The following is a 22,720-nucleotide window of genomic DNA, read 5'->3' on the forward strand; positions in this document are numbered from 1 at the left end:
CTAATGATTCAGAATCTAAAACTGCCATTATGATGTATTTTCAAAGCAATATTGGCAAACTACTTACACCAAAATGTTAACAGCTGAATGTCAAGTGGGTTTCCACAATTTTCTCCACTAGTTTCTCATATCAGACTCTTGAGCACAGATTTGTAGATGGGCTAAGAACTCACTGATACGATTCAAACCAATGATGAGCTATCTTCTGAGTGGGATACTATGTCACGTCAAACACTCTTGGGAAAATGGGGACTGTATTCAATGTTAGACATAAAATATACGTGATCTATTTGTCAATTTTGATCTTAGCTTTTTTTTTCCTGCTTCAGCTCCCAGCTGTAAATTTGAGGCAACTGAATACCCTAATTGTCCACAGGTGTGACAAAAACAAATATTTAAATATTTGCCAAGTTCTCAGATACTAGGGGGAAGAAACCTATGAAGAAATTATTTTAATTCTGTGTTCTGAGAGCATGCATCAAATAAGACTTGAGTCATACAGATCATTCCTCATGAAGAGGAACCAGTGGTCCTCTTCAAAGTCTATATCCTGCCCATAATGCCACAGTTTTCAGGAAGCAAAGTATTATTATGTTTTTCACCATATAATGAAAAAAAGGAAATCCAAATGTGTCTCTTCTAGCTTTTCTCAAAATACCTTCCTTAGGTTCAGAGGTCTTTCCGCTTTGAGTTACAGAATCACAGAATCACAGAATCGTCTAGGTTGGAAAAGACCTTGAAGATCATCCAGTCCAACCATCAACCCAACATTAACAGTTCCCAACTACACCATATCCCTCAGTGCTATGTCTACCCAACTCTTAAACACCTCCAGGGATGGGGACTCCACCACCTCCCTGGGCAGCCCATTCCAACACCCAACAACCCGTTCTGTAAAGAAATACTTCCTAATATCTAGTCTAAACCTTCACTGGCGCAACTTGAGGCCATTATCTCTTGTCCTATGGCTTATTACTTGGTTAAAGAGACTCATGAGTGTCACATTGGCCAATTTCCAATCTGTCGGGACCTCCCCGGTCAGCCAGGACTGCTGGTAAATGATGGAAAGCGGCTTGGCGAGCACCCCAGCCAGCTCCTTCATCACCCTCAGGTGTATCCCATCTGGTCCCATAGACTTGTGTGTGTCTATGTGATGCAGTAGGTCACTGACTGTCTCCTCCTGGACTGTGGGGGGGGTGTTCTCCCAGTCTCTGTCTTCTGGCTGAGGAGGCTGGATTCCCTCAATACAGCTACTCTTGCTATTAAAGACTGAGGCAAAGAAGGCATTAAGCACCTCAGCCTTTTCCTCATCACTTGTTACCATGTTTCCTCCCATGTCTAGCAGGGGATGGAGGCTCTCCCTGGTCTTTCTTTTGCTGCTCACATACTTATAGAAACATTTCTTCTTGTCCTTGATTACTGAAGTTAGTTAGTTTGAACTAAGATAATTATTCAGAGGAAGGAAGAGGTTTTCTACTCTTTTCTTTAGAATACATTTTATCCTTGAGCCTATTACAAAATGATTCATGAAACAAATGTTTCTATAATTTTCTAACTACCAAATGTGAAAACTCTGAAGAAATGACAGGATCTATAGATGAAGAAGACAGTGTATGTTGTCTATCTTGACTTTAGCAAGTCTTTGTTCACTGTCTCTGATGGTATTCTTTGTATCTAGACTGGGATGTTACCATTGTCCTGGATGTGTGTACTACTCAGTGGGTGAAAAATTGTCTGTACCATTGATTGGGTTGAAGGCACACTCTACCTGGTGGTTGGTTACAAGCAGACTTCTTCAGAAGTCTGTCCTGGGTCCCGTCCTGTTTAACTGTTTAATATCAAAGACCTGGCTGAGGTAGTGGAATGTGCTCTCATTAAGCTGGTTGTTTACACCAAACTTTGGCTGTGCCAAGTATACTTGAGAAGAAGTTGACTGTTCAGAAGGGCCTCCACAGGCTGGAGGAACAAGCCAACACATCCCTCATGGGAGGCAGGGAAATTCAGCAGACAGGTGCAAAATCCACCACCTAAGCTAAGAAGTACCTGGGGGTCCTGGCTGACAGTAGGCTAAATATGCACCAGTATGAGTCCAGGCTCCACTGCTTTCAGGTGACTGAATCCTAGTTAACTCTTCACTTAATTTTCCCTTTTCATCTAGAGCTCTGTCAGGTCCTTCTCAAATGAAACAGCCACTTGCTGGGGTCACAGAAAGAATGGTGGTGTATATTTCTCTGTTATCATTAGTATTTGTTTCCATCAGCCTTTGCAAAATATTTGTCTCACTCAAGGGAGTCTTTAAATAGATACTAGAAAAGACAAAACTTTCTGTGTTGATACCATACATATAGTTTACAATAGCTTTACAGTGCAAGCTTAATTATTTGGTGTACCCCCATTATTAGAATTAATCAATTTTTCTGTTATTAAAATGTTTATTTGACTATACATTACTGGGTACACATAAAATTAGTTTATTACTGATTGTGCTTTTCTCTATAACTTTTTCATGACCTTATGAGTAATGTTATTCTAATGAAGGGCACATATATTAGTGTTCTGAAATAAAAATCTTTCCTATTTATTTCAAACAAGGCCAAATATTCACTTTACATTAGTCAACTAACTATACTATGATTCCCCTGAGCTGCATGGAATGGAAAGACATTTCTCTAAAGCACACAGGAGACAGTCAACTCTCTCTTTGTTTCCTGTGCCCTAATTATTCCATTACATTTTGACGTCCTTTCTGCTGAAAAGACACTGACTTAAACCCCCCCCCCCATATTTCATGAATGCTTTGGTGAGAGCGCTGACTAAGAATATTAAATATTGAACATTTCTTTCATTATGTGGCAGTTTTTGAGTTCACTTTTGGATCAGTTTTGAGTCACTAGACTATATTGTTAAGACAACAGTGTGTGGAAGCTACAACTTGCAATAAGAAAACATTGGCTTTTAAAGTCCTTTGTAAGCACAAATGACTGTAAATGATCATTTTGTTCTTTGTTTTTTATCTTTTACTGCTGTTTTTTGTTTATTTTAAAATATTCAAAATATTGTCAGGCAATATGACTTCAGAAAAGTCTAGACATTATATATGAGTTCATAAAAAGGATGTCTACAATTTCTGAAGCTTAATTACATTTCCTTCTTTGGAAAACAAACAAACTCTAGGTAAAACCTCATTATGCTAAAAAAGAAATAAATTAAAAAGAGCCACTGACATCTTACAGACATATTAGGCAAGTTCGTTTACTAAACTGTGATAGCCTGACAACTGTCCAGGGATCCAGCCAAAAATACTGGAAAAGACAAAATAGCTCTAAGGATTGAAAAGACAAGATATTAGCTTCAATTTGATTTAGAACTATACAGTAGTATCTCCAAAAGAGGAATGCTATGGAATAGTGATGTCAACTACAGGGTGTCTTGACCTAAGCTATGCAGAGAAATAGCTAAATATTTTTTTAACTACAGTTTAAAAAAAACCCTGGATGTCAATATTATTAAAATTGTCAATAGGGTGAACAAACTGGCAACTGAGTCTTGCATAAGAAAAGACTAAGCTGACACAAACACACCTACTAGAGTTTTTCCAAAAGAAAACTCTTAAATTTGGTCTACCAACTGGGCATTGATCAATCAGACAACAATCCTCACAAATGCTATCTCTTAAGTTCCCTTAAAATATTACAGATAATAGGGTATGTTTCTATAGTGATTTATATTTATAAGGTCTGTTTAAAAACAATCTCTGTGGTAAACTGATGAATATATTTCCTCTTTTTTCCTTTCCATCAACAGAAATTTTTAATTTAAAATGTCATATAGTTATGCATATAATATTCCAAATACCAGCCTCCCACTGTTGTTCATAACTGATGCTCCAAGTGCTACACAAACTGGATCAGAACATCATCAAATCCAGACGTCTGTATCCATAAGTGTAACTTGATTTTTTTACAGAATACTCAAGCTTTGATACCGGGTCCTACAGGCAATAAATTTAGCCAGAACTGTATATGGAAGGAAGAGGCAGTCTTTTGGAAGGCAGTGTATGAGGAAGCCGCCTCACCTCACCATCCCCTCAACACTGTAGCCAGTATATCATCCCATCATGTGGGATTGGTGTCATGACACATGTCCTGTCAGAGCCCCTGGGGGCAAACCCAAGGACTGATGGCTCTTGCAGTAACCTCCCCAGCACCTCTCAGGCAGCCTACCTCTGCTTGAAGCTGCACCAGCCACAACACATTCTCTAGAGGGAATGGTGGCAGAGTCTATAACAATCTGTGACACCTTATTAGTCCTCCACATGGCCTGCCTCTGCAAAACCACCACAGAACAGGCAGGGAACCTGGCCTGCTGTTTTTGTTGGTATCATCACACTTCTATAGCAGCAATACAGTGCTTACCCAGAAGAATAGCTCCTGCCTCCAAAGTAATTCCGCTAATAGCAAGAAGCACAGAGTGATGGCCAGAGTCAGAGCTATCCTCATCCTCACAGTGGGAGGTAAAACCGCACCGTTACAGAATTTGTGCATCCTGTCTTACACCCTCTCATGTTGCCTCACTGGATCATTCAAAATGGCTCACCCACATTTCCATCTTCCTCTCCACCCGCTCTCTCAACCCCCCAACTTCTCTCCCCCCTAGCCCACTCTCAGGTTTCCTGTTCCACACTGGTATCTTTGCAGCAAGACCACAAATGTGAGGTGACATAAACCTATTCATAGCAACTAGCAACCTCAGAGTCTGGGATAATTCCAGCCCATCTCACACATTACGACAATCAATGCTGCACGCATCCAAGTGTCTGGGGACATTTTTTTCTCTTGTTCAAAGTGCTGGCCATTGACTGGTCAAACCAAATCTTATACCCTAAACTATGAAACCAGGACCTAGTAAACAGTTGTTCCTCATCTCTCCGCTGTATCTCTGGTGGATGCTGTTTCAGCAGGAAATGCAGAGATCAGCTGATTTCGCAGAAGTGTTGGTCTGAGCAAGGCTTCTCTCCCATTCCCTGCTACAAGACAGTAAATTAGGTAGGACTTTTCCTTTGGACTGTGTTGTAGATTTGAAACACAGTATCTGGGTATCCATGATGCACATGGTTTAAGGGACAGAATCCCTGCAAAGAGGGGCTTGGTGATGAGATGGACTAAGTATGTTCTAGCTTTAGCCTCGTTCTGCTTTTCCCTTTTGGGAAAGAATTACTCTGCAGCAGCTATCAGTATCATGAATGTCACCACAGCCATAGCCTGGCTTCATTCTTTCTCCATTTTCATCTTGAGTGTCATTTTGAAGCTTGTGAAAATTGCTCTGAGATACAAGAGAAATGTACCTATAAGTAAGTGTTCATTTACTGGTGTGATTCACTGCTGCCTACAGGAAACAAGACTGTTGTAACTGTGACATAAAGTTGACAGTGTATAGAAATTAACCCATGGTGTGTAAATGGCTATGAAGGACCATGGTTGGCTCTGAGCTCTCCATGAAGCCCACAGTTCATCGCTTATCTTGTGACACTGACATATATGGGCTCTGTGGACCTCTCCAATTTCTCTCTCTCTACAAGCTAGAAGGTAATCATAATGTAGGTTGGGAGCATGACATTACTGTTTCTCATGCTAAGCAACTGCAAACTACTCCCAGGAGGATGCCTATTTATTACTGGCTCTGTGCCGTGAAAGACTGACCTAATGAAGCAATACGGAGCAGCTGATGTTGGCAGTTCTTATGGCATGGACAATTAGAGGTGCATTTATTGGCAAAATATTTGTGCCCTGAAGGCTATCACATACAGGTGCCCTGCCTTGATAATTCTGTGGTGTGGAGTTTTTATTTGGCTGCCCGTTCAAAACCACATGTAAGGTTTGCAATTGAATCCATTAAGGATTAAAAAAAAAATAAAAAATCAGTAAACACCTCAACTAAAGCTCCTTTTTCATTATTAAGTTTTAACGTCTCCGAATGGTAACATATAAAGACTATCTACAAGATTACATGTATCAAATCAAAAATATTGTGTATGTCAAACTCAAACATACCGCTTCTGTAGTTTTTTACTGCCTTCAAAAAAGACTGCAAATGTGAAGGGCCAAACTCCACCCCGACCCCCACCCCCACCAAACAACAGGCAATTACAAATATAAAAATAGATAACGAGTGCCTTACTTCTAATCTTTATCTCCAGATTGAACATTAGATGAATAGTGAAAATCAGGCACCTGGGGCTAGGATGCCTGAAGTCTATATGCCAAACAGAGCACTTGGCATGTAGCTGTCACCTCTTAAGTCATGAGGAAAACACTGAGATAGGGAACACTGAGTATCACCTAGCCAACAGCGCACTCAGGGCAATCAGGGCTGATCTCTTTCCTAAAATTAAGCACTTGCACATCTTCTGCTGAACTCGAAAATAATGGGGAAACAGACTTTGTACCTCCTGATACCTAGGGGAATGCTCAAAGGCATTATATTAGGTAAATGGATAATTTCTTCTCCTCAAGTCTATTCAAGTTGCAGGAGATGGCTTGCAACTGATTTTTGTGAGTTACCTACAGAGCTACCTGTCTCAGAAACATACTACTTCAGCAATACAGAGATACACAGAAGACCAGTTGCACTGAGCACCACCTGCGACTAATTGGATGGATCCCCAGTGTTCTGGTCTCAAGCAGGGTAGAAGCATGAACTAGATGCTGAGTTGCTCAGCCTAGTAAAGAATTGGATGGAGGAGTTGCTTTAAAATGATACAGGCATATAATACAAAAAATAAAAGTACTTACGGAGTTTAAATGATGCCAGACTAAACTCAGAAGAGCTTTTCAATATAGAAATTTTAGACTTAAAATGCCTGACTTGACCTAAATCTGACTTCAGGTTCCTACATTAAGCTATTCCATAAATTCACTGAAGTTACACCAGGGAGAAATTCAGCCTTAAGAGACACAATTTTTGGCATGTAATTTGTACCTGTTCTAGAACCAAAATATTATTGCACTGTTATTTTCAAGACCATTCTAAAGCTGTGTGACACCACTCCATATAACACTATATATTAATCTTTTGAGCAGGAGGTCAATATTTAAGAAACTTGATTCATGTTAACTTAATATTAAGCAATTGGACTATTTATGTACCTTTATGGGTAAATATATAACAGCTCATCTGAGAAGATATTTTTTTAAAGAGTGAAGTCTATTTAAATAGTAGATTCTGTGCAAGAATTAATCTCTGCAGATCTGACTTTTAAAAATACTGATGGAAGAGATGATAATTTCCAAGTAAATCACATTTATATTTTTAAAGCAGGCTACATATTTTCAAATTCTAGTAGAAACAGGCAGCCAACTTGCACATATCATTAAACTTCAAATTCCCCTATAAATGACAGCCAAAGCATCCAGAAAGTTCGGTGTATTTTCTCTGAGGCTAGTTGATGTAGGAAGATTTTCATGAAATGTTTTCTATCATCAATTCAATGATGTAAACAGTGACTGATTAAGCCTGCACTCCTTTCAGGTTGATATACCTGACAGAAAAAAAACCCAAACCTCACAGCTGGAATTCTTCCTGAAAACTAAAATAAATGACAAAGTAAAAGACCAGTCCTCTATAGACACTTAATGAAGACAGGCTTCAAGGGGTTTTCTATACCAGAGATTACTTTACACCCCAGGACGAGACAAAACGAGCAGATTTCTGCAGCTGAAGATTGTAATCACAGCAGAATAAGGAAAATAACAAAAACATATTACTTGTTAAATCACTTACACTGGTTTTCCTTTGGATTCACAAGTCAAAATTATAGATTGTCCTTCTTCAGGCCATGAATTGGAAGAAATGATTTTAACTAAAGGTGTATCTAGGAAGAAAAAAAATAGACATCTTGTTGATATACACAAAATAGATTTATTATCTAAGAGTACATTGTTCTCTGTTTACAAAAGACTATACCATAGATTTAATTTATACTTGGAGATGCTTTTATATGGAGTCTTGTGCAATTTCCATTCTCTTCAGGATGACAATAAAAATGACCAATGGAACTAAACCAGTAACATTTTACGTTCCAAGGAAACACAGATAGAAAGCACACGTATACTCAGAGGAAATAACTTTTTTCTTTCTGTATTCAATGCAAATGCTCCATACCACTATTCCAAAGTTGGACATCTAACAAGAAAATAAAAAATATTGAGGATGAATAACAAGTATTCTGTGCAATTGTTTCTTTGTCTATTTATAGGTTGATATGATGGAATGCTGCTATTAGAGGAATGAATGCAATAATATACATTTGAATAAGAACACTTTTATTGTTGCAAAGCTTGAAACTCATAATAAGAAAGCTACAATGGGCTTTCAGATAAAATACCTTGTTACAGGCATTTTACAGGATATTATTTCTGAAATTGAATAATGCTGCCCCTAAAACAGAACATTCTTTTTTTTAAACAAAATTCACAAAGAGAATGTTTTAAATATCTGCAAAAAGCACTACATAAAAGTTTGTAATCTGTCCTAAAAATTTAAAAACATTACTCCTATACATTGAAATAAACTTCATAGTTTTAATTTTAAAAAGATATACAATATAGGTACTGTGAATTCATGCAAATAAAACATTTGCAGTAGATCTTTAACTTTTGAAAAACTTTGCCAGCTGGCTGCAAGGATATATTCCCATAACCAAAATGTTTTACATGAGTTAGAGGGGCACCTGTTGTAAGGAAAAAAAAACATGAAGAAAGAAAAATCTCTATACAAAATAGTTTTTTTCCTTAGGAAAAGGAAAAAGAGTTCATAGTCATAGTGAGGAAAACTTTCAGACTCAATAGGAAAACATAAATTCTTGTTTCGTCCACATTTTCCCAATACAAAACACACACTTTCATCTATGGCACAAGAAATACTTTAAACTGCAAATCTAGGGTATCTAGGGTAAGTTTTGTCTCATCCAATTTGCAATTCCTATTTTCATTAGCAGTGGGGTAGCAGTGACACCACAGATATCCTATTATCAAGGAAATGTGAAAGAGTGTGACAATATGACCCTACAAAGTCAAATGGAAAAAAATTATATGCTGTAACAATATAATTTCTTATTGAGATGCTAATAGTCCTGTTGAACACTAAATGGCATATGAACAATTAAAAATGTCGGAAGCGTTTTTCTAACTTTGATTTTTATTTTTGGCATATTATAATGTATCAGCATGGCACAAGACAAGAAAAGGGGAAGGCCTAGTGCAGGGTTGTCATAATTCCACTGAAAGCATTGTCAGCATCATTTAGCTTTCAGTACAGCTGCACTAACCTTACACCAGTGGAAAATCCGTTCCACAAGTTCATATTTTTAAGGACCCTGCAAACCATTATGTAGGTGACTAATCCTTTGGAGGTCGTGCTGGCATTTGCTTCATTTTCAGCACATGCTTAAGGCACTGACCTCAAGTGCCTTAATAAATCAGGGCATCAAGTACTTCTGTGATTTCAGTGGTGCTATTGAAGATGAATAAATTACTCTCTTGACTATACATTGAACCAGAGGAACAAATTAGTACCAGATAGGAATACATGAAGAATTTAACTGAGGGAGGGAGACAACTAATGCAATGAGATCAAGAGGTTTCCAGAGAAGTATTAAAAAGAGCTAAACTTTGATGGAAGTAATCATGATAGCCACAGGTGAAGAAAGAAATTAAAGGACCATCTAGCTAGTATTAATGCCTTAAATATTTAAGAAATAATCAGCATTTTACACATTACTGTAAATGACCCACATAAAATAGAAGAGTGGACTTCAGACAATTAAGCTTTCACTTGCATGGATCAGTGCAGTGCCGTTTCCCCCAACCTGAAGTTCCCATTCCCACTTTATTTAATGCCCCAGACAGCTCTCTGTTCTCCAGGTACTTCTAAACAAAGCTTACTAGCACAGAATAAGAAAGGTCTTATATTTATGTTTCACTCTCTAATGCACAATAAAGTAGTGTAGGAAATATATTCCCTTGTGGTTTTCCCTTGTTGACTTGTACAGTAACATCTTTAAAACAGGAAACACAGGGATTAATTCAGTATACAGTTTTTAGGGAAGCTTACAATTGACAATTTTTGTATTTAATACAGTCCTTTTTCACAAACTAGTTGATATTCTATTTTGGGTGCTTCATTCTCAGTGTTATTGTTTCCACTTTGTTTTCATGCTGTGCTTGATTTCTCTCCAGAAATAAAGGGTACACTTATAAGGGGAAAACTTTTAAGACAAACTTGTCCTCCACTTTCACATTCACATCAATATTTAAAATGAGAAGAATTTTAGAATAATTGCATCAAAACTAACCTAAATATGTTATTTTAACAAAGATAATAAACCCCTGCTGACTGATGTTTTTCCAGAACACAAAATGCTGTTACAAAATACTGCCTCCTGCTAGGACTGTTCATTTTAGAAGAATTTGACAAGTTTAAATGCACTCTATCAATACTGTGAGCTTTAACCTGTCACACTCAGAGGTATTAATCATAACAACTGGAACATCATCCAATCTCCAGCAAACACCACCACCACCAGAAAACAAAGTCTAAAGAAAGAAAAAGAGATCAAGAACAGTAATGCAGTAAGAGAGGTTGATTTATTTTCAGATATGCTTGTTATAAATAATGTAGATATGTCAAAAAAAAATCTCTACTTTTACAACCAATACAAACAAAAGGAGTAGGATCAAGGGCTTTATTGTGGGTCCTTCTCTAAAGTCAGTAGAAGTATACCAATTTACACCACTTAAACTTACTAGAACTTTAATAATTTAATCTTTTTTAGGATTTGGCCCAGTAATTTCATGGTAATAAAATATTGTAGATCAGTATTTCAAGCAGAATTCTTATAGACAAGGGACTGTTGACTAAAATTTCTTTACAATACCTACAAATACGCCCTTATCCTGAACTCTAAGGATATTATGGAGGAGATAAATATTCCAAAAAGAATAAGCATTGGGAAAATCCAATTAAAAAATACCAACACAGTGGTTTATGTGAGTGTAGGTAACACAGCAAGCCTTCACATTAAAACAGACTGGTTTCAATACCCAGTGACTTATTTATTTACATGCATCTCCAGCAGCGTGAGAGCTGTTTGGCCCTCCAGTCTTTAGCTTGAGTAATGAGGTACTTATGAGCTGCAATTGATTGCTAGCACCAATCTGAACTGAGACTCAAACATGTCTTTAGACACATAGCAAGACATCTTCTACCCCCTATGTGCCAAGAATCTGCCTTTTTGCTGGAAATAACAGCTTAGCAGTGGTTACAGATAAAAACTGGCATGTTTTTTTTTATATATATATTCTTTGCTGTTTCAGCAGACCAAAGGCTAAAGTTCCACTGAGTGATTGTATTTCATCTGTCTTTCTAGGATTTAGGTACATCTCATTCCGCAAGACCAGGGAAGCCATTTCAAAGCTTTGGGAAGATCTATCTATTTTTGATCAGGCAATATCATCTTTATTCAGCAACATACAAAATCAGTGAATGCATGGGTAAAATTGGTTTCAGTTTACACTGCTAATTAATGTTATCTGATATATGAGAAAATTAAACACTTTAGCACATGATTTTTGTTGTACTCTTAGCAAAAACTAATGGCAATGTTAATACCTCGTGGAACTGCTTTACTGATTGATTTAATCTCTTTGAAGCTGTTTCAAAATAAAGGTCATTCTTATCAGTCACCAGATCTTTGCTGTTAATCAGACCTTCAATGTTAAAAGGTTTTTTTATTTCAAAATGCTTTTGGTGTTTTTACATTGCTTGAAGTAAGAAAGATTTCATTATGTATTTATATTATTTTATTGCCAAGCCCTTATAAGGTTACATGCAGGATTAAATTTTTTCATATAAATTTCTTGACATAAATTTCCTCATATAAAGTAATCATATGGAAGCGGCTGGAAGATTCCCATATGATGTTATGTTAAACTATATGTGTAAACCCTTGACAACCACAGTGTAAAAGCGAAAACTGAATTCACGAAACTAAACAAATTCACTTAAGATCATAAAGCAGGTCATCAACAGAATCAGAAAATGAAATCTCAACTAACTTCTCCTTAGTGCCAGGATAGTAAAAAAGTAATTTGGCCTCTTTTTCCTACGTAACTTCAGAAGTCCTCAGTCCCTTCAGGCCTTAGCACACTGGATTGCCGGAGCTTCTGTGGATACCTTTTCATGAAACTCCCAGCTACTGGTTGAGTAACTAAATCAAAGTATGACCCCTATGCCTCCTAGGGCATTAATCAGCAAAAGGTGTGTGGGAATAATCAGAATTCGGAAGAAAAATCACTTTGTGAGACAAAAGGGTAACATTGTGATGATGTTATGATAGCATATTTGTTATCTAATAATCTCTCCCTAATGTAATCATCTTTGGTTAATGTAATTACAGTCCTAGAAACAGAAAATATGACTACCTCTTTTCTTGGGCAGATGTTAGGGTAGGTGGAGTACATAAATTTTGTTAAGACTGTAGAAATTACTATTGGAAGTAGTAGACTATTCAGGAGTAGAAATATTAGTGATCTCATAGTCATTAGAATTCAAATAGTGCTGGAAATACACCTATTCAAAGATGCATGCATCAGTCTTTTCTACAGAGAATTGAGATAGATAGATAGATAGATAGATAGATAGATAGATAGATAGATAGATAGATAGATAGATATGTTTAGCTGTAATATAAACAGTATTTGTCTCCAGACTTCTCTGCACATTTTGTTAAAAGGTAAATCTCTATGTTGCTCAAATCTTAGCCTTCGTTTGGCTTCCAGTGAAAGGAGGATTAATGGAGAAAGTCTTAGTGGTTCTCCTCTGCAGAAGCTTACAAAGGAATATTGTATTAGATGTAGAGATCCAAGTAAGGGCTCCTAATTTTCAAGTTCTTTGCTGAATTATAGATATGGTATAAAAAATAAGTGCAATAACTTACTATGAAATTTAAACTCAGCACCCCAAGTATCTTCCAGTGCGTCTAAAGTTTCAGGAAGCAGAACGGAACATGAACACCTCCTTCTTTTCACTTACAAAGATAGTGTTATTAATCCCTGAAGAAGGGTCCACTGTAGAGGCCTGCTATACCCCCAAGTCTTAGGAAGCCATTTCTACACTCCTCACAAGTAATTTGATTTTTATGAGAACTGGAAATCAGCCCACCAACAGTAGTTCTCTTTAGACAAATTATTAGAACCTATGCAGTGATTTATGAGAAAAAGAGGTCCCTTACTCCACTGGGTATGGAAGTATTCACACTAAGTAGATCAGATCCAGCAAAATACTTATTTGACAGTAAATCGGTGATTAGAACATTCAACTCTTTGGACTCTGTGGATTAAGGGTTTGGTCTGATTCAAAGAGTGGAAGGGCTTGTGTGCTGACCTCCCATGCAATAGCAAGGGTCTAGCAGGTATTCTAAGTCTCCCTTCCACTCAGGCTTTAAACTAAGATTTCACTTTGATTCTGAAAAAGCTTTTTTCCTATGTCCTAGTTTGGATAAACCAGGATTTTCTGACACAGTAAAAAAGAACAGGCATTAGAAAATTCTTAACCCATTCCACATTATGAATTAGAATTCCACAAGTAACTCAGTACTGTGCAAATTGTCCCTATTTACATCCAGTACCAGCATAACATGGAACATACCATTCATCGTACTTACATTTAAAAAAGGTTTCTAAAGCCAGATTATGATATTCATAAAAAGGAGAACCCATAAAACTTTAACATTCCGTACACATTTCCTAGGATGCTTAATTGAAAGCTCTGTCAACGCTTAGCATCAAGTGTCTTTGATACATCCATTCTTGGGCTTTACATGTAGAAGTTTTACTGAAATGTTTTCAAAGGCCTTTGAGCTGGTGCCCTCAGAGTATCCTTCTTACTTGTAAAAGATAGCTACATTTTTAATGTTTAAACAATTTAAAACATTTAAAAAAATTAAAAAATCACTAAATGTAACCACAATGCCAGAAGCAGATATTAGATATTTTACTAGTACAACTCCAAATTTAAGAAGACCTCTTCTAAACTGGTAATGGATATATATTCATCTAGGGCATTTGTGTTTGCACAGTATTATTTCATATGAAGTGCAGTACCCCTTCAAGACTTTAGGTTTTTAAACGTGTTTATTGCATGAAGTCTGTACTCCTACTTGTCAAAGTAAAATGGTGTAACAGAATATGTGGGTTCTACAAAATGGCAATCTCCTCTAGTATATCCATTCATGGTTTTGCATGCTGTACAGTGATTTTGCAAAATGTTTGGATCTTCTCTTTGTTCCTGACTACCATGTTTTTGCCATCATCAAAGCAGTCCAATAATAAATATAAAACAGGTTATTTGCTGTTTAAGTAACAATCAGTACATAAAGTACTATCGGTCTCAACTTATAGTTTTGGGAAGGTTGGTTCACATCATTCTAAGGAAATGGGTGACAGTGTCAAGAAGAAATCATATTTCTCTTGGTTTCCACTGTTGTCCCTTCATCAGAGAATGTATTTTTTCTGGTCTGTAGGATATTAAAAGACCTTGCACAGAAAAAATGTCCCATTTGGTGACAGTAACATATAAGGTTCAATATATATAAGGTGTATAGAGAAAGATTAATCTCTTGAATTATTTTAGTTTATGAGTCTTTGGGGTTCAAAAAGAAAAATCCATTGGTGAGGTTCTTTCCACTATGCATGACACACATCAGTGTGATATATGCTGTCTAAATCTGTCTTTCTTAAAACACAAGGGATTCTGTGCTTTTTTTATTTTTCACAATGTCCCACTTATTCTTTCAAGTTCAAACTAGTACCAAAAGAGCTAGACCTAGTGAAAATGGTGGAAAGGAAGGGAGGCCCAACTGTTCAAATATGTTTGCCTGTTGCGAATAAAAATGTACACCTCTATACAATATAGTGTTACAACAAACATTATTAAACCTCCAACACAATGCCCTCCCATATTATTATTTTCATGCAAACAAATTGTCAGGTGCCTATTTCAAAATCAGGGCAAACACAATCCTGTCTCTAACCATGTTCTAAATAATTGAAAACAGCTCATTAATGCCATTTGACCCTAGGCCTCCACTGGAAGACTTTGATTCTGATGTGTGTTTTCTTTGAAGGTGATTTTCTCTCTGTAGTTTATGTTATGAACATCTCTCCACCTGCAGTAAGAAGCTGAGTTTGTTGTAATGAAGTCTGTGATCCTTGTTGGACTTACTGTTTGAGCGCAAATTATGTTAACAGTAATAGGAAAGACACCAATCCAGGGAGAGACAAATATCTCACTTGCTGGGTTTGTCAGAGAAAGCGAGTGCTCATAATACATCAGGATGTGCTACGAGGGTTATTCAAATCCCTCCTTCTAAAAGCAATGATACTCCCTTCTTATTTCATCTTTTAGGATGATGACTAGATGTTTTTAATTACCTTTTGTGATTAGAAGTTTTCTTCTATACACAATGATTTAAAAAAGCCTTAAAAGTACTGCTAGTAAGAAAAGGCTTTGTTTAAAAATGTAATTCTGCATTGGATCCAATAATATGAAATATGTCATTGGATCCATTCAGGAAGAGAGCTACGCTTGTGTGACAGAGCATGTCTTCCCACTGTGATCAGTGATCTTCCCATGAATGCCAGGTTTTACCTTCGTGGACCCTAAGCAACACAAGAAACATATCTTATTAACTACTCGCCAGTTTGGAAAACACTGAAGCTCCAGGCAGCCCACAGAACAAAATAAACAGGCCCTACCTATGGTATAACATCCATGTTTTGGCTGCCAGATCATTCGACAGAGGCACTGAAATGAGGTTTCTCTCCTTCTCTAGAGGAAATTTTGTTGGGATTTCCAGGAATAACAGAAGGATTCTCATCTTCTCAGCAAGCAGGTTGTGCCTTGTTGCAATATATGAAATTCTGCTTTGGTTGGTTGGTGAGACCCACTGCACTCTTCTTTTGCCATAACCTTCTGCATTATTTCTAACAAGAGTGCCTAGAGCAATGGATCATAATATTACTATCCTACTCAGATGAATAGGTAGGTTTGTCTCACTGAGGGTTATTGTTTCAAGCTGTCTGCGTAACCAGCAATTGCCACTGCCCAGGAAAACTCACAAATTTTCCTTTGTCACCAAAAGGAATAGAAATGTATTAGCCCCCCACCTTCCTGCTGTTGCACACTGACTGTTCCCAGACCATTCTAATTTCTGACATAATCATTTAACTGTGTGCAGCAGCATCTCCTGCCTGGATCTATAATACTCAGGTTTACTCTGCCATTTTGAACTGATTTATTTACCTTGTTGTTTGATTTTTTGCACACTAACCACCATTTCCTCTTTGTACCAGAGTCCAAATTAGCATGAATGATTCATTACTATACACTTTTCTTCTTACAGGTTCAGCTAAATTATGAGCTACCAACAGCATGTCTTTACTTCATAGTTTTATTTTATGACCACAAACCTTCTGAATATTGAAAAGCTTCTATAAATTTCCCTGATATTTTATTGTGGCAGTGAACAACAACAGTTCTGATGCTATCATTTTAAAAAATGTTATAAAAATCTAACAGTCCGATAATAAAAGATTATTGCTACCTGGTAATAAATGACTGCCAGATGATAAGATTTTAAAAGTATTTCCTGAGAGACTAATTCATTTATTTTCTACCTGGTTTTGACTGTATTTTCAAAAAGCATGTTTATGTCACAGCATTCTACATTTTTCATTATGCTTTTCTCTCTTATTGCCTTGGAACCTTTCCATCATTTCCAGATGCAAAGATAAAATAAGCAGATACCTCTGAAAATGATGATATATCTACTTTCCAGATTAATTAGCACTGGAGTAAGCATAGGACAGTTTAAGTTTGGTTTTTTTTTCCCCCCATAAACCATGAAAAGATTCTAATTTCCATAGATGGATAGCAATTACAAAACTTCTTGAAAATTCTGTATTCCTACACAATTTTATTCCTATTTCTAAAAAACCTAAGTAATTAAGCTTAGAAAAAGAAGACTTTTAAAGTAAATTCCAAGGACAAACCACTTTCATATGTACAAAAATAAACATCAAATTGGATATCCCAAATGAGATCTGAAAGAAGAGAGAGGAGCACTCTAATCAGCTCTGTGAAAGTGCTCACCATTTTTAATAGCTTTTACACTTACCAGCTGCGTGCATCCTACAGCTGTGAATCAGCATTCCCCAAAATTGGGCTGCTTCTGTAAATGACAAGTAGCATGGCTTCTGCCTGTGCCCTATTGCTTTGAATAAGCACTCGCAAAGCAAGTCTTCATCAAATTACCCTGGGAGATACAGTAAGTTTGATGTTCTGCTTCAGAATGTAACGAATGACTTACTGCTTAAACAGATGAGAGAAAAAACTCAGTATTATGTATCAGACAAATTATTTTATTATTAGTATTTGTGGGTGAGACAATCTAGATCAAATGATTGTGTCATGGCAATGGTACTTTATTTCAATAAATGTATTCAACAATACAGTAAAATTAAGCTTTATAATATTTTTAAACACTTAGCTTTGATAAAAGTACATACTTGGTACCATGTCTGCATGGATATTCCTACATCTTCTTTTTACACTCCTTTAAAAACTACTTTACAGTCAAGCAGGACCAGAAACAGCATATGGTGCCTTTGTTATGTGAGATTCTTAGATGACTATTATGTCATCCTTTATCTCATCTCTTTTAATTTAGTTCAAAATGAAGTTTGTTGAAGAAAAAAGTGACAACAGTTGTACCAGAAGTCACTCTTCTGGATGCAAATCAACAAGCCAAATGCCAATGTGGGGGAAAAGAAAGCTCTATCAGTGAAATATTTCCTCCTGACACTCATAATTCATGAGTGACTGAATTCAAGCAGCAACCTTTCAGGAAACCCTTTAGGTTACTAATTCTGTGAACACTGATTATCTGGTACTTTGTTAAAAATATTCATAGTAGCTGTTTCAACATCTCACCTGTCAGTCATACCAGACTCCTTCACCACAATTGCTAAAAAGAAAAAAATAATTAAAATGTCATACTTCATAATGAGTGGCTTGGGGGTTTGGGAAGGTGAAAGAGAAGATGGAGGTACACTACCAAAGCTCCATGGTTTCTCTCTGCTCCATTTAAAATGTGTTAAAACCTTACCCTTCCTTTGTCATGTAATGTGTTCATTGATCATTCTTACCTACTTTGGGCTTGGTCTTAAATCTGGCAGAGATAAATGTGAACACAGCATTGGATATATCAGTAGACCCTGCTGACTTAAATGGTAGACAGAGTGGCACTGTCACAACAGTTCTAAATGTGTGCCGCTTCATGAAGATTGTTAGCATCAGATACAGCTATTCTCCTCTACACGCTTTTGCAGAATGGGTCACTGGTTTCCTAGTTATCCATTAAATCCCATACACACATGAATGATACAGTAGAAATATTTTCTTTGGCAACTCAGTTCTCTTTTCTTCATTGAATGCAAAGCAATGAAGCTTAGTTTTACCACTTTTATCTTGTTTAATTATTTCTGTCCTGTCACTTCTTCAGACTAAACAATCTCCATTTTGCCAGTCTCTGTAGAAATGTAAATATCTGTTCCATTTCACATCTCCATTGCCTTACACCGTGCTCTCTCCATCTTATTTATATTTTATCTCATTTTTGCCATGTCACCTAAGAGGAGTAAAGAAAATAAGCAAGAGAAAAAAAAGTCTTCTGCCTGAATCATGTATGTTATCAAGAAATGCCTAATTCTGAGTCAGCATGTGACCTTTCAATGTAACTTTATCCTCTGCATCCTCAGTTTCTTTTGCTTAAGGCCTTCAGTTTTCTGTTATGCGTAACTTAATTATCTTGAATATGGCCTGAGAATTGCAGCACATCCAAAACTGCTGAAGGAGTAAATAAGAACTCTGGATGTTCAGCATACCCAAATACCCCTTCAAGCCTTTCTCTGACATTCATATCAGATACTGGACACTATAAAAGTTTAATCTATATAAATATAACTAAGCAACGGTACCAGGGCATTAAAATTTGACTTGTTTTTTATAAATACATACCACACCCTCATGAAGAGCATCTATTCCTTGGGAGGTCCTACTAACAATTTCTATGTATGTTTTCCTCCAAACTGCCTCACCTGCTTGCTAGTCTTCAGTTTTAGAAATAAACAGCCCCCAAAGTGTACTATAGGGAAGGTCTGGAACAGCTCTGTCCTTCTGTCATTAGGTTGATGGGCAGAACGTGACCTGGGATGTGAGTTATACAGATTCTGTAATTTTCAGTCTCCTTCCAAGATGATCCCATTTGAAATAACACCAAATCTAGGCTAAGAAAAAATGAAAATATATTCTAAGCATATTTTCAAAGGCAGCATGGAGCTTAATGAATCTTAGTTATGTACCTGAAAAATTCTTGCTCCAACTGGGACTTGATGTGGAACTTCTCAGACACTGGACTGTCATTCAGCCACTCAGTCTTTATTGTTCTGTTAGTGCTACCCAGTATAAAGTAGTTATAACAAGTATATTTAAAGACTTGTTTTCTACTTTCTCTGTAAATAAAACCTTCCACTACCTATCTCTAACATAGATCATCTAATATATTCACATTATATCCATGTAGGCATTCGCCTTATCAAATACAATACAGAGAAATTATTTTTTTAATCTCTTTTATAGTAATTGATTGTTAGTTAGATTAGAAGCTTCAAATATCAGTCAGTCTTGGGGACAATGCTGCTGGGCTGTCTGTAATAAATCATTATTTCTGGAACCTACCTCCTTACACAGAGAAAGGTTTATCATTACAGGAAATCAGCTGCACTGCCTTTTTTACACCATTACACTAGTTATCTGGTCTTTTCAGGTAGATGAACTAATGTTCTCTTTCTTATGTCGACCTAAGAATATCCTCCAGTGGCTTGACTGACTCACTGTGGGGATCTCTACTGATGACAATGGCATGTGGCCAGTTGTGACCAAATTAACTATGCAACCTCAAAAGCCTACCGTGAGCGCTGTAAGGTTCTGTCCTCAGCCTCCCCTCCAGAGACAAAACAGTTGTTAGCCCACCAATGCTCATTAATTTGAAAACGTCACCACACTGACTGAAGCTAGCATCTCCACATGGGAAAGCACTGTGCAGCTCAAACATGTATTTGGAACAGGTTCAGGGACGACCTCACTGTGCTCCATTTCTCAGTGTAGCCATGCCCTCTGTCTTTTCAGTCCTTTTACCACAGGTTGTCTCTTTCCTATGCCTAAAGGCTTATTCCTCTGAAATGGAATTGTATTTATTTTATGTTTATTTCCTGAACATTCTACATTTAATATTATTAAACATTGCTTCCCAAACTTCCTTTGAAACCTTCTTAAGCCCTCTCTTAAACACATGACAAGCAAATGGAATAACCTCCCACACCATATTTTAAAGTTTCTATGCAGAATAGACAAGCCACTCTGGATTTTTATACAAAAGATTTTAGAGAGAAATAAATTATATTAGATTATATTTCACTTGTAAACCATATTTGAACATAAGCCTCCAGATGGGAAAGGTCAGGATTGTACATTAACCCATTGAACTAGATATCCCCTTTGAAAGATGAAAGTTTGGCAGTACATGGACCTACAAGTTTTTGAATTATTTTGCATTTAAATCATGGATTTCTTATTTTCATCCATCATTAACCTAATTGATCTCATTTAAACATGCAAATTGTGGCACTGAACTTCCGTGTTCATAGATATCATTCTTTACTGTTTACAGTAACTATGCTTTATGTTTCATTTGTTTCAAGCATTCACTAATATTAAAAGTTTAAACAAGATAATTTTACTTATTAACATGGTGTTTACATAATTATTGAGCTAAATAATTAAATAGAATAACTTCTTATTTACTTTTCATTCAATATGAAGAAGCGTACATGTACTGAAGCTGTACCTTCTAATTTGCATTCTTATTATTACTATTTTTAACTGCATCTTGCACTGGTAAATATGGAAATATCCCTCCTTTAAGGGAGAGAGAAGGCAAAGTTGGTCACCAAATTATTGAACTAACACTGATTTATATTTATTGTCCATATTAACATGCACACTGTGATTCAGGGATTAAAAAACCCCACACCTGTTTGGGTAAAACACCAGAAGAGTATCTCAACATGGGTGAGGCTTGGATGGAAACCTGAATGTGTATACGGATAAACATATCTCACAATATAACAGGGAGTCAACTGGAAGATCTTGAAATTCTTTCATTCTCAAGGTCATGGCAGTCCAGCAGAACATCTTCACGGAAAGAGAAAAGCAGGGAACACTACTCAGATAGTTGACCTCTAAAGGATGGGAGCATCAGTTGCAAGAGAAGGTACCTCTCTGTCAGACTTGGGTAGCCATTTAAGAAAATATCTATCTTACCCTCATGAGCTTCTAAAGGATTTAAACAGCTGGCAGATTTTCACTGAAGTGAAGGCTCTGTAAGCCTGATTGCTTAGGCTTACAGAGATTGCCTATGATCAGAGAGGGAGGTTTTGTGAGACACCAAGGTCCTGTCTGCAGATCGCACAGAAAACATAGACTTCTTGCTTTCAAAGCAGGAACAAAATGTAGCTTTAATCAATAAGACCATCTAAGTTGTGAGATAAAGGACAGATAGAGAATCCCACTTGAAAAGCTGAGATCTAAGAACCCAAGGTCCAGGCCTCCTGTTCTGTAGAGATGGAGTACATACTGAAAACAGTATTGCTATAGCCAAGCCCAGGTGATCAAGATGATGGGTGGTATTTTACACTAAGCAGCTACTACCTTCCATTAACTCATGATGGGAAGTATATTACATTGCTAAGGGTAAAGGACTCCTGTAAAAAAGATCCCTGGGACAGGCCAGTGCTGGAGCAAAACCCAGCACTCTCTGGTGTCTGAAGCCAAGACATTGTTCTTACAGCACCCAGAGTCCTGACAAATCACTGAAAACATAATTGTTCTGGGTTTCCTTCTTGTGGCCTATTATTCATACCTGGCTTTGTCAGGTATGCCTAGCAGAAGCACTGATAAGAGATGACAGTCTGATAATGACTCAGTGACATCCAAAAGGTTGGGTGTAGGTAGCTGTACCATGATGACAGCAGACTATTTGCTGCAAAAAAGAACACATAGACTAACTGTGTCTTGTTCCCAGAGCTGAGTTAAAGAACTCAGAAAAATAAAGCATTAAAGCCAACAAAAGCCATAGGAGTATATCGCCTCGGAATAAAGCAATTCTGTTTCCCAAAAGGGAAATTTTCTTTACCATTTGTTACGAACAGTGTGCAGTAGGATGGGCCATGCCAGAGAATGTGCTGCTGCATCTGTGCCATCATGTTACTCTTGAAAGAAGGCTTAAGCTTGAGATATTGGCCACCTTCCATGAGTTCCAAAGGTCTCTGAGGTATCACCGTTCCCAAACACTCAAATTATTCTAAGGCAAAATGGTTATAGCAAGAGAGGAAATTGTGCTAATTTGGAATGGAGAACTGCAAAGCCCTGGATGTGCAAATCTCAAGCTAGTTTGTTTGGTTTTTTTATGGCCCTAGAGAATTATGCCCTTGGAAAATCCAGGTCTTTTCACTGTATCAGAAGTTATAGAATTGGGTGCTTAAGC

The 22,720-nt window shown here is 37.0% G+C and overlaps 1 protein-coding gene across 5 annotated transcripts in view; it reads right to left on the minus strand.

Moving 5' to 3' along the window:
• CADM2 (cell adhesion molecule 2) overlaps positions 1 to 22,720 on the minus strand; it is a 691,822-nt gene that overhangs the window by 97,366 nt on the left and 571,736 nt on the right. For all 5 annotated transcript variants that reach the window (XR_012627403.1, XM_074857862.1, XM_074857868.1 and 2 more), the window contains one exon: positions 7,780 to 7,870. Coding sequence is in view for 4 of the 5 variants with exons in the window: in XM_074857862.1 (XP_074713963.1) it covers positions 7,780 to 7,870 (91 nt within the window). In the remaining variant the exon portion in view is untranslated. The remainder of the gene's footprint in view (positions 1 to 7,779; positions 7,871 to 22,720) is intronic.

Source organism: Strix uralensis, chromosome 2, assembly GCF_047716275.1.
Source record: "Strix uralensis isolate ZFMK-TIS-50842 chromosome 2, bStrUra1, whole genome shotgun sequence".
Classification (NCBI taxonomy): Eukaryota; Metazoa; Chordata; class Aves; order Strigiformes; family Strigidae; genus Strix; species Strix uralensis.